At 46.2% G+C, this 13,394-nt stretch overlaps 1 protein-coding gene across 1 annotated transcript in view; it reads right to left on the bottom strand.

Moving 5' to 3' along the window:
* LOC106807105 (E3 ubiquitin-protein ligase Su(dx)-like) overlaps nt 1–13,394 on the bottom strand; it is a 136,552-nt gene that overhangs the window by 24,814 nt on the left and 98,344 nt on the right. Inside the window, exon 6 of the mRNA XM_014809722.1 lies at nt 7,826–7,969. Coding sequence (XP_014665208.1) covers nt 7,826–7,969 — 144 coding nt within the window. The remainder of the gene's footprint in view (nt 1–7,825; nt 7,970–13,394) is intronic.

Raw genomic sequence — 13,394 nt, 5'->3', positions numbered from 1 at the left:
GGGAGCGAGAAGAGAGAAGAGGAAAAGAGAAAGAAAGAAAGAGAGAGAGCGAGAGAGAGAGAGAAGCAAGAGAAGAGAGAGGGGAGAGAAAGACAAGAGAGATGAGAGAGGATATAGAGAGAAAGAAAGATAGAAAAAGGAGAGAGAGAGAGAGCGAGAGAGAGGAGGATAAGTCAAGAGATAAAGAGAGAGGCCGAAGAGAGAAGAAGACGAGAAGAGAGAGGAAGAGGGAGAGAGGAGAAGCGGACGAGGAGGAGAGAGAAGAAAGAAAGAGAGAGAGAGGAGCTGAGAGAGAGAGAGGGAGAGAGGAGAGGGGGAGAGAGGCCGGGAGAGAAGAGAGAGAGAGAGAAAGAGACGAGAGGAGATGAGACGAAGAGAGGAGGAGAGAGAAGATAGAGAGAGAGAGAGAGAGAGAGAGGAAAGATAGACAGAGAGAGAAAGTGAGAGGCGAGGAGAGAGAGAGAGTAGAGAAGAGAGACGATAGGTGTGTTGAAAATCTCAGTCACTCCCATATAAAAACCATGCAACACCTATATCTCCTGAAAATTAGTCGCCGTTCAGTAAAAAACCTCTGAAAACTGCCCCACAATTCCACTGTTTCAACTTATATATCATGCAGGAGGCTGGGCAGGGAGCCTATCCAAGCATATTCCTGTAACTGATTTCTATCAGATTATTAAATTTCAAAGTAAGTGCTATTGAGTCTTGACGCTTCAACGACTATTTCAATATTACCGTTCACGCCAGTTAGCGCTTCCTTAACAGATCGGTTGCTTTGGCTGTTTTTCTCGAAATCCATTCGCTTACATTCCTAGTATTTCCTATGAGGCGGGATCCAGGGAGTATTAAGTTGGTACGAATTCCGGAAGGCGAGGGTGAGAGGATCATGGCGAAGTCTTCTTTACATGAGTAGCTGTGACAATCGCAAAATATGATGTACAGTATTACTTGGCAAAGATACCTGAAACTGCTTCAGTTCCACATAAAGCTTCGTTCGTATGCTATTGGCCACCGTACACTCCTTTTGGCCTAGAAACAAACAAAGAGCAGCCGTATGCAAAACTCCCGCATGACTCATTGCAATAACAGTAACTTGCTAATGGTCTGAATGTGAAAGAGCCACAAGATCATGCTGCGCACTAGAGCTACCTCACAAAGTGCAATGGTGCCACTTAGAATTGAACTTTCAGACTAGCAATGGACACAGTGCAAAATGAGCACGAAGGTATCAGAATTCTGCTCCTGGACATGACATATAGCATGTACCTTTGGCAGCGCGCCGGCGGGGCGATCCTGGCAATGTGGGTGAGGCAGTCGTTGTGATCCACAAAATATCAGCACTCATCTAGCTGAATCTCTTTCCAACCATGCCGCAGGGGCTATTCTTGTATAGCTCGTGTGAATTGAATCGACAGAAACCGGTTCATCGTCGCGAAAACCGTATGCAAAAAAACTACGCGATTTTAATAAATGCCACCGCGTCGCGCGCACGGTCAAGAGAACGGCGTCTGCGCCTGACGAGTGTTAACCATCGCAACACAATGTCCCGAACGACAAGTATCGTCACGGTAACAGGCAGGAAATTCGAAGCAACAATTTCCACGATGCAGGTAAATATTCCTTCGCGGAGCAGGAAGTCAGATGTCGAGGAGTCCGGCCCTCTTGCTTTAAGCCTAGCTATTTCAGCAGGGCTGGATAAGACTAGCATTATGAGCTTTGAGCTCGCTCGACAGGATCTATCAGGATTGGAGGGGGTTACAACAGCTAGATCGATTTTAATACTTATAACCTATATATATATATATATATACTTATATATTATATATAATTTATAATAGTAGAAGTTTCATAGTATTATAATTCGGACTGGGTGTCGCTACTACATTCACTCTCAACTTATACTGAGTAGCCATGGCGAAGAAACATGTTGTTTATACAAATCGAGAATAGATGTTTACATACCTGAGTTTGCGGATTCTCCACTGTGTGTGTTCTGTTTTTGTGAATTACATAGTAATACACTTCCATTTGCTTCCACTTCTCTTCTTAATGACTGTACTTTGCACGCTTACCTTTCTGGCCACTGCTGAAATAATATCTAGTTGTACACGCTAAAACCAACAATCACAGCATTTCACGATTTCATAATAATATTTATTAGGCCATGACTTTGACAGGTATGTCGAGTTATGGACAAAAAAGACTTAAACTGTCCCATCGTTATCACATAGAGATCTCAGTGACAATAGCCCCATTCAAATAAAAGAGTTATTTGGAGTATTCAGTCGAGGAACGTCGTAACACGCTCATTTACACCCGCACGACACACCAGTATACCGACCCACCCACTCCCGACAACTGGCATACCACACACCGAATAGACCACACACTGCCACTCCCACACACATTTACACACACCATGCTCCCATACACCACACACCACCGTCCTACTACACACTACACACTACACACTTACACAACACACACCACACACCACACCACCCACACACACAACAATATACACACCACACCAATATGCACTTCCACCTACACACTACACACTACACACCACACCATCGGTCCCATACAACCCCACACCACGTCCCATATACTACACACCACAAACCATACTTCCCTACACCACACACCACTCCCACACTACACACCACACTCCCATACACCACACACCACGATCCCATATACTACAAGCACCACCGCCAAAAAAACCACTCCGTACATTACACTCGCACCTTCCATAACCACAAAACACACATACGCCGCGCACAGGACACGCTTACCGCATGCACAGACACGCATACGCCACGCACACAAACGCACGCCACATTGCATGCACGCACGCACGCACACACACACATACACCACACACCCTAAAAACTACACACTGCACAAACATCTCCCACCGACACACCCCAAGCACCACCACCTATCTCATTTTTCTCGCACGCAGCACGCGCGTGCGCGTTCCCCCGTAGAACGGCCATGACAGACGCGTGCGCGTCTCGCATGTTTGCACGCGGCCTCATGTCACCATCGCCTACGATAAGCAATAGCATCCTCCACAGTGACTGCACGCGTATAGTACTAGTGAGGCTGGTAAACACACTTGTCTGCCAGCAATGAAAACAGCATAATTAGCCCTCGGGCGAATGAATCAGCTTTGCCGGCGGCCGTCGGAGGACATACTCAGCCGCCTAATTAACTTGAATTAATCGGGTGCGATACATTTAATTAAACACGTCGTAGCTGAAATTAATTCGCTAGGCGTCCAGAGAGCGTCACGGCCATGCGACGCAATAATGACTGTAAGCAGGAAGAGGAGAATCTCATCGCAAATAAAAAAACATCCGTTCTTTGCGCATGGGCAGATTAACGTCGCGTGTTTTAGCCTGACCCCCAGCATAGTTTCAGCTCCCGGTCACTTCCTCGAAGATTCAGCTCTCCATTGTACAGAGATCCTAGTACCCTTTAGACAAGCAGAAATACGGAGAGTATTTCGTCATGTCACTACGACTCGATTTAAGAACAGTCGTGACAGTAGTCATTTAATGTGACTGTTAAAACTAGGTATCATAGATCAGCTCAGATGTTATGGCGCACTTGCTTGGATAATGTGCAATTGCGCACAGATTTTTGGAGCACTTGGAGGAAATTTGCTAGCTATATTGCACTTGCTCCAATAAATAGAGTTGTTGATTACAATCTAATGTGTTGACAATTATATGTAGTTGCACCACATGTGGTGGGACATGACCTTTATAACGTCCGTCGTTCATAAGACTTGGGGGAAGTTTAAAAATACAAGACAACTTTATCATTAACTCATAACATGATTACGTGTCATCCGATATCCGCCACCCTACCCCAACTTATATCAATTACGCTTCAGCCTTTCAAATTGTGATGGCCTCATAAAATAATGACGCTTCTTTTAGGAAACAACTACCTGAAAAAGCCTTCACTAATACGCGTTTTATGCAATTAAGACCATACATACGTGGATGAGAATATAGTAAAGATCTCTTCATCCACTCATTATTACAATCACACTCACACCACTAAGACAGACATGGGGCAATCCGCCTAATTAATACATAATGTAGATTTGTCTTGTAGGCTAGTATAATACTGACAGGAGACTGGCAATCAGAAGAACAGGCAAAAACGCAAACCCATCAGCTTTCTTATCACACGTCCGACAGCAATCCGCTGCGAAAGCTAATGAAAGGAAGCAGCAATAATAAAAAAAAGCAGAAGCTGGGATGATTGGACTGGAAGGATGATGAGATACAGAAGAGCTGATAGCCAAGTACGGTTATAGAGAAGATTAGCTAACGTCAGTCAGACTCGACTATAGTGATGCTGTGACGCAGTCATCACTGCAGGGAAATTCGGAGGATGCGGTCATACTGTTGTTGCCTCTTCCACTGCCCTTTCCTCCTCTACGACTCCCACTACTGTTGTTGCCTCTTCCACTGCCCTTGCCTCCTCCATGACTCCCACTACTGTTGTTGCCTCTTCCACCGCCCTTTCCTCCTCCACGACTCCCACCACTGTTGTTTCCTCCACCACCGCCTTTGACTCCTCCATGCCCCCGCGGCTGCTGCCTCCTATACATCCGTTCCTGCCTTTGCCACAGCCACCACCGCTGCAATTACTACTGCTGTTGCATCTGCCTTGCCACTTGCTCTGCTTCTCCCATCACGACCTCTGCTGTAGCCACCTCCGCCTCTGCCACTGCTATGACCATATTTAGACTACATAAATAGTATCATCGCAATACATGTATAGGCGGACGGGAATAATTCTTCGGCTACAAACTCTCGTGCTAATATTGGGTTCCAAAGAAGAACGCCAAGTTAAAGTGGCGCCAATCGCCATAGACTTCATCAACACAAAGTGAGGGCCAATTTACAGGTGGTAACATCGGTAGCACTCCCGCGAGAGCCGAGTGATTCACGACTGGACCACACTCGCTTCGTGCCGGTGTGCAATAAACACGGCCAGTAAAAATAGTAACACGGATAGTTGCAATCACACAGAGTGGTACATTCATTCGCCAGCACCGCACATGCATGACCGTATGACGGTAAAGCACATTACCAATGACTACCAATATATGACGCTACCATGATATAGCCTGCTCCATGAGACCCACGAACATATCTGTACTCAGTATAATATATAAATATGCACAAGTATAGGTACGCCCATGAGCAACTAACGTCACGTCGAGAGTAACTGCAACATACTACCAACATCACGTGGATGTAACTGCAACATACTACCAACATCACGTGGATGTAACTGCAACATACTACCAACATCACGTGGATGTACGTGCCCAAGCTATTACCAAACATCACGTGGATGTAACGTGCACTATTACTACCACATCACGTGCGATGTAAACTGCACTATACTACCACATCACGTGGATGTAACTCGCCCAACATTACTACTAACATCTCGTGGATGTAACGTGCCCAACAACACCACACTATCACTGGATGTACTGCCACATATTAACTTACCGAACATCACGAGTGGAGTGTAACTGCAACATACTACCGAACATCACGGTGGATGATAACTGCCGACATACTACCAAACATAACGGTGGGGATGTAAACTGCAACATGACTACCAACATCCACGGTTGCGATTGTGAAGCTGCAAACATACTACCAACAATCACGTGGAGTTGTAACTGCAACATACTACAAACATCACGTGGATGGTAACTGGCAACATATAACAACATCACGTGGATGTAATCTGGCAACTTATACTTACCAAGCATCGATCGTGGATGTAACTGACAGTGACTACGAAACATCCACGTGCGATGTAACTGCAACTCATTACTATCAAGACATCACGTGGATTGCTAACTCGCACCATCACTACCAACATCACGTGCATGTAGCGCACTATACTACCAACATCAGTGGGATGTAACTCACTATACTACCAAACATCACGTGGATGTAACACCTGCACTGATCACTACCAACATCACGTTACGGTGAGTGTAACTGCCCACTAGTACCACCAAGCATCACGTGGAGGTATACTGCACCTATACTACCAACATCACGTGGATGTAACTGCACTATACTACCAACATCACGTGGATGTAACTGCACTATACTACCAACATCACGTGGATGTAACTGCACTATACTACCAACATCACGAGTGTGCAGGGCCTTCCACTCAAGGTCATTGCCTTCCACTCAACCTGACGACTACTGAATCTGAAGTCAGGCTGTAACAAACTAGGTGACATATGGTGGCTAGACCGCCCTTCGTTAATTCACCAACTACACGCACGACACAGCAGTTTATCGTGGTGAATAAAGAGGAAAAGGCACGTGCGAAAAAAAGCATGTGAAAAAAAACTGCAAATCAATCGCGCTGAAAACGACAAGGAAACCTGAAAAAGTGTAAACTAACCCGAGACATGAGAAAACACGAGAAAATTCGCGCGTGTAAATCGATGCGGTTTATGGAAAAATTGTGACTTTGACAATTGTTTTTAGTACGATATGAGAAAGTTCACACTCGGCTACATCATTCCGTAATTACACACATCAATGCAAAAATGTTGCAGGAAGCATAATGAAATCTGATAATAGTCGCTGCGTGCTGGTATATTGGATTTATTTGGCTGAAAATGCTACACGAACGCAAGTCTGAGTACTAGATTAATTCTCTGAAGTCTCGGCAGCTGCAATAAGGAACTGACGTGCGACCGTATGTAAACTTACAACAACAGAATCATGAAATTCATGAAGCCAATCACAACGACCTTGGCAACTCGGCCCAATAAGGTTGTTCGCGAGCTGACTAACTAAGATGTGGGAGATACAGACACGAAGGATTGACTTAAGAAGTCATTCTAATTGCATATCACAGAATCTCTGTAAAGTAAGAAGAGAATAGCCAGGTCTGTTTTTTGCCAAATCACGAATATAAGAGAACCTGAGAACCAGTTGCTATGGCAACATTCATATAACTGGAACCAAATTTATCGCAACAGTTTCACAGGCATTCATCACAATCATGCTTAAGAGTCAAGGTAATACTAGCTCCTGTGGCACAGCGACAGATACTCTGATAGAATGGTAAAATAACACATCCTGTGTGTGACTGGTTTGTACGAAGAAGCTAAGATCAATTCGCTAGAACTAATCGTAATAAAAGCGGGAACCAGTTGATGGAAAGATTAATGAATTATGCCAACATAATTCGCCTAGCCTGCGCTATACTCATGCAAAATAGATACCACAGGGAAATCAAATGACGTCAACGAAACAAGCAAAGCAAACCACTCAACAAAGCTGCAGTGCACACGGAGAACAGACTTCAAAATTATATCTATAAAGATTTCAGAACGCTATGCGAAATACATCTCGAGATATGGCATGACAACCCATGACTTATGGCAATTGTAAAAAAAGCTAGTTATCCGTCGGCCATTAAAAATTCATGCGTTCGTATTAACATTTAATATATGCGTGACTGTAAATTGGACATGAGTAATTCTCATGCCTCTCCCTCCTATCTCGTTCTCTCTCAATCTCACATTTCTCTCTCTTCCTCCCTTTCTTCCTCCCCCCTCTCTCTCTCCCTCCTTCCTGCCCTCTTCCCTCTCTCTCTCCCTCCATTCGTCTATCACCCTCCTGCCCACCCTCCTTGCCCACTCTCTCCCTCTCTCTTCCTCCTTCCCTCTCTCTTTTTCTCCCTCCTTCCTTCCTTCTCTCTCCCTCTCTCTATTCCATGCTAACGCGCCAGTGTTTACCTGACTCTGAAGCCGGTCCGTTCTGCGTGGGCTGCACTGGAAACTGGTCCATATTCACTCTCATGCCATCAAGCACCACGGTCAACACTCCGCCTTGCCCCTTGCCCGTCGATGACATCTCCAGATCCAGCTTCAGGTGAGTCACTGCGAAACAAAAGCAAACGTACGTTAGTCACTCACTGATTTTCAGGAATAGGAAATTTTGAAGGGAGTTCGAACGCCACTCTACGACGAGTAGACGTGTTTTTTTCGTGCCTTCTTGCTCACAGCACTTAAAGGTTCGCACGTATCTAGCACATCCTAGCAGTCGACAGCTCGACCTTCTCAGTGGTCAGGTGGCTAAACAAAATAAAGAGGACATTCTGGATAAAAGCACCAAACTTTTTCCATGTGCTATCTATTACCTTAACTTTCAATTTTTAATAGGAGCCACTTCAGCAAGATAGTGGAAAGCAGCCATCTTGGATTCCAAGATGGCCACCATGTAAAAACCTATAATGTCAATAGCTCGGCTTCTAGGTCACTTAGGAGGGCAAACTTGGTGTCTAAACATACATTTTCTGGGATGAGGAATGCAATTATGCCATTTAGAATATCAATAAATGATTTATTCATTTGAAAACTGTGTTAACAAAAAGCTGAGGACAATCGTTCGTGGCTATTTACTGACTTAGCGAAACATTATACAATGCAGTATTTTTTTTTACTATATATACACATGCAATTACAATACTTTTGTACAGAGACATAAGATGACATAAAAGACGAGAACAATCCTTATATTATGGTACTACTATGGTATTAGTCAAGGTACTTCAATACTACATTAATACATTGCCAATATACTAGTACTACTTATTTTCTCTGTAGCACATTCTCATTTACATAATGGTTCGTCGCTCCCTCGTGTCTTACATCACTGTTATACTAACTGGATGTTTTGAATAATACACTACAGTGTCTACTAACGCCTCAGTGTAAGCACGAGCTGTCATATATTAAAAAGGTGCCCTATATCACTTCGGTGCATATAAACCATGCCCACGCTACTGCTCCGTACGTGAAGCAGGCAGGCTCCACATGAATTACCAATGATATATCACGACATGGTTTCATACCTATCGGTGTCCCCTACGTGGGATATAGTGACAAGGTAATGCATCCGTACGTAGCTAACTAGCTGTATAGATAGTTAGCTATACCTTCTCGACACACACGGAATCGGTGATTTACCCTGGTGAGTATAAAGCGGGAGGCAGGCGTGCAGTAGCGGGTAACGCAGCGGGGTTACCAATGGCTTCTGACACTAGGATCATCATGTGAAGCTCCCCCCCCCTTCCCTCCCCTGCCGGGACGCGAAATTTTTTTTCCCACTTGAGTTCCGAACCCACCATAGATAGTGTATTGTAATATATGGTTCGTATATATATGGATTATAGTTAGTGTTATGGTTAGGTGGTATTCATTTTACATTGTTGCTTCGAGGAAGCGAGTGAAATGGGTGCGCTGCATTGGCTGTGGTCGGGGAATCAAGTGGGAAAAAAATTTCGCTGCCGAAACGGCTACACGCGGAGCACCACTGCGCTGATATATATATATATATATATATATATATATATATATATGTTTCGCATTCATGGTTGACATCACCGCCGACAGCGCAGCAGATGCTGTCGTTGCCAGCGCTTTCTCTGCGCGTCCCCAGGGGGCGCACGCAGCGGGTCGTCGACTGCCGCCTTCGCGCTCGGTGCCGCTCGACTGGAGACGCTTTAGTTTTATTGCTGGCTTGATCGCACGCATCGCCAGCCACCGGACAGCCGATGGTTAAAGATAGACACGCAGCCGTTAAGCGCCCTGCTCGCACGCACGCGCGCGCACATTATAGAGACGCAATATAAAACCGTGCAAATATGCAGTGACGCAAAAGAACGACGGAACAGAAAAATTGCCAAAAAAATTCGGATGAAACGTAGCGAAAACGGTAATGTGACTTTTCTGGCTGCAGCGGCCAGCCCTATTGTCAATGAAAGCAGAGTACAATTAACAGATTTCTTTCGCCGTGACGTTATCAACTGCATCATGTCTCGGTGAACGCAGTCAATTGGATTTGGCTATGAATCAGTGACACCGCGTTAACAGCTCGCATTAATTCCCGCCATTGTGCCCTAACGGCAATCAGTAAAATTTATTGCATAAATTCATGTGGGAATTTTCAGTCATTCTAGTTTAGATACCGAGAGACGTGTGGGAAGGAGAGAAAGAGAGAGAGAGAAAGAAAGAGAGAGAGAGCGGGAGAGAAAGGGAGAGAGCGAGGGAGAGAGAGAGAGGGCGAGAGAGAGAGAGAGCCGCGCGCCGAAAGAGGAGAGAGAGAGGAGAGATTAGAGAGAGAGAAAGAGAGAGAGAGAGAGGAGAGAGAGAGAGAAGGACGAAGAAAGAGAGAGAAGAGAGAGAGCAGCAGAGAGAGAGAGAGAGAGAGAGAAGAGGAGAGAGAGAGATGAGGAATGAGAGAGAGAAAGAATAGAGATAGTGCACGAAGAGCGAAGAAAAGAGAGACAGAGAGAACAAGAAAGAAGATAGTGCACGAACAGGGCGAACGAGAGGATTCGGGGGAGTTTAGACGACACACAACGTCGCAGCACAAGGCACGGGTACGATACTCCGAGAAAGACACACTCACGAGAGAAGAGAAGAGAGAGCGAGAGAGAGGAGAAGAGAGAGAGAGAGCGGAGGGGAGCGAGACAGGAGCAAGAGAGAGAGCGAGAGAGAGAGAGAGAGAGAGAGAGCAGAGAGAGAGGAGAGAGAGAGAGACGAGATGTAGAGAGAGAGAGAGAGGAGAGAGAGAGAGAGAAAAAAGGAAAGACCAAAAAGAAGGAAAAAAAAAAAGGAGAGAGAGAGAGAGAGAGAGATGGAACTAGGTAACTATGAAGTGGTCAGAGGCAAGCGGCACAGGCAGCTAACTAACCAAAGCTACGGACAGTAACACAGCTAACAAATCTCGCACCGACAGTGAAAAAACGACCGCGAAAGAGCTGTAAAATGTCAGCAGGCAACGCCAGCCGGCAACACAAATTATGTATGTCACACATTCTATCGATCACCTCTGTATTGGACTAGGGACGAGTAAATGCTATTTCAGTGACTCGCGATGATGACTGAACGCACGCAAACTTCGTGCATCGACCTGCGGGAACGTCTGCACGGAATCCCAAAAAGCAGGAAATTCCGATTAGAGTAAACACCCGTTAATGGGATGACCAGCGGCCCCCACCACCCCTCCGATCCCCGCCTCCACGACTCCCGCCCCACCTGCAACGAGTGTACGTGATGCCTAACAAGTCACGCGCGCGCGCGCAATTACGAGCACTGGGGAAGCCTCGCAGTGTCGCAGGTCACCCTGCTCTATTCGCGTCAGCTTGCTCGCGACGTGAAAGGCGACGATGAATCATTTACGACGCCGTCGCGCTTTGTTCGGTGATTAACGCTGTTTACCAGTATTAAGCATACGAGGGACGTACTAAGCTAATGCACGTGCGCGCGCCGCGTGCGCTCGTCGGCCACTAACAACATGACCCTCACTACTACGCGCGGGAGGGATTAGCAACATTCCCACTGAAAACACTACGGAGAATCCTACCGACGGCGAGGATAACATTCCCCACTGAAAACACTACGAGCGGGAGGGATTAGCAACATTCGCGCGACTGAAAACACTACGAGCGGGAGGGATTAGCAACATTCCCACTGAAAACACTACGAGGCGGAGAGGGATTTGGACTAACATTCCCACTGAAAAGCACTACGGAGCGGGAGGCGATGTAACATATCCCACTGAAAACGAGTACGAGCGGGACGGATCTCAGCAACCATTGCCCACTGAAAACACTACGAGCGGGAGGGATTAGCAACATTCCCACTGAAAACACTACGAGCGGGAGGGATTAGCAACATTCCCACTGAAAACACTACGAGCGGGAGGGATTAGCAACATTCCCACTGAAAACACTACGCACGGGAGGGATCAGCAACATTCCCACTGAAAACACGAATCCGTATTTACAGTTAGAGCTGCGCGTTAACTAAATCCCAAATCTCAATCACTGATGTGGTTACGATGAGGAAGCGGCCCCGCATAAATCAGCGTGAGTAGGGCGGCCTGAGAGCGCGCGTGATGCCCGGAGAAAGCTGGCCATTCACATTAGCGAATCTGTTTGACGAGATCTGCCTCCTCCTCAACCGTTACTAACGACTCCTGCTAATTATGACTGCAGGCGCCCGTGCCTTAATATGCGCTGGCCTTGGCGGAGAAAAATTATAAGCTAGCGTAATTATGCGTACGCTATCTCGCTTACACACATGGGCATGATCCCACGTACCTCGGCCCCCACTCACTGACCACCGCCCCGCAGACCAAGCAGGCAAGCACGCCACGCACAACACCACGCACGCACGCCATACGCACGCACGCACGCACGCGACGCACGCCACGCACCGCCGCACGCACGCACGCACGCACGCACGCACACATACACGCGTAGTATGTTATACAGTTAAAAGCCACGTGCTAGCAAGGTTGCGCCATTTGATTATTATACGAGTAACAACGCAATATATATGATATACTCCAGGAGTGTATAGATAGGAGGAAGTGTGACATCAATAAACAAGGGAAATTCGATACATTTACCTAGCCTTATAATACCTACGATTTTACTACGCGAACTCATCAACTTGAAGCTCAAATCGAGACACAGGTACATTCCCCATCATCGCGTACAAATCGTTTCCGGATCGTAGACACGCTCGCAATCCGAAAGATAGACATGCCCTAAAACCTACGACAACGATTCTCATTCTTTGGACCAATAATCCACGGCGCAATAGCGCGCCCCTATAACTTCAAACAAAGGCAGCTACAACCCACCACTGTCCCACGGCTTTGCGCTCACGGGCGCCCATTGCGAGAAGCGGCTGTGGCTACGCAGGGAATTTGAAATGGCCGGATCTGACTGCTATAGGCGATTGCGTGCGTGCGTGGTATGGGGGCAATGTTCAGCATGTATTGCCGCGCATCCGGTATGAACATAAGTGCATACCATATGTAGCTGTGTACGCGGTTCATAAGGTTATCCTCGCCGAGTGTTGCGTTTGATGCCCTAATCACCCGCTGCGCAGCCACAGTGCCTCGCCGTGAAGCGCAAGCTCGGGTGCCAGTGGACAGTGTTGTGTTAGTACGCCATTTTGTTTTGAATTATAGGCGCGGCTGCTAACGGTTGCATCTAATTGGGCCAAAAAAGATTGGAGAATCTGTCGTAATGTTTTAGGTTGTATCTTCGGATTGCGGGTGTCTACGAGAGCAAAGATTTCGTGAGCGATGATGGGCGAATGTAACTTGTGTCCGATTATGAGCTCAACGTTGCGACTTGATTTGTTACGCGAGTAGTAAGATCGTAGGGTATTTGAATAAGGCTAGTAAATGACTGAATTTTCCACTTGTTTATGTTGTCAGCACAATCCTCGCTATTATACCACTCCTGAATATATATAATATAAATATATATATTATAATATA

Source organism: Priapulus caudatus, unplaced genomic scaffold (assembly GCF_000485595.1).
Source record: "Priapulus caudatus unplaced genomic scaffold, Priapulus_caudatus-5.0.1 Scaffold0, whole genome shotgun sequence".
Lineage (NCBI taxonomy): Eukaryota > Metazoa > Priapulida > Priapulimorpha > Priapulimorphida > Priapulidae > Priapulus > Priapulus caudatus.
This window is presented reverse-complemented; position numbering and strand designations above follow the sequence as displayed.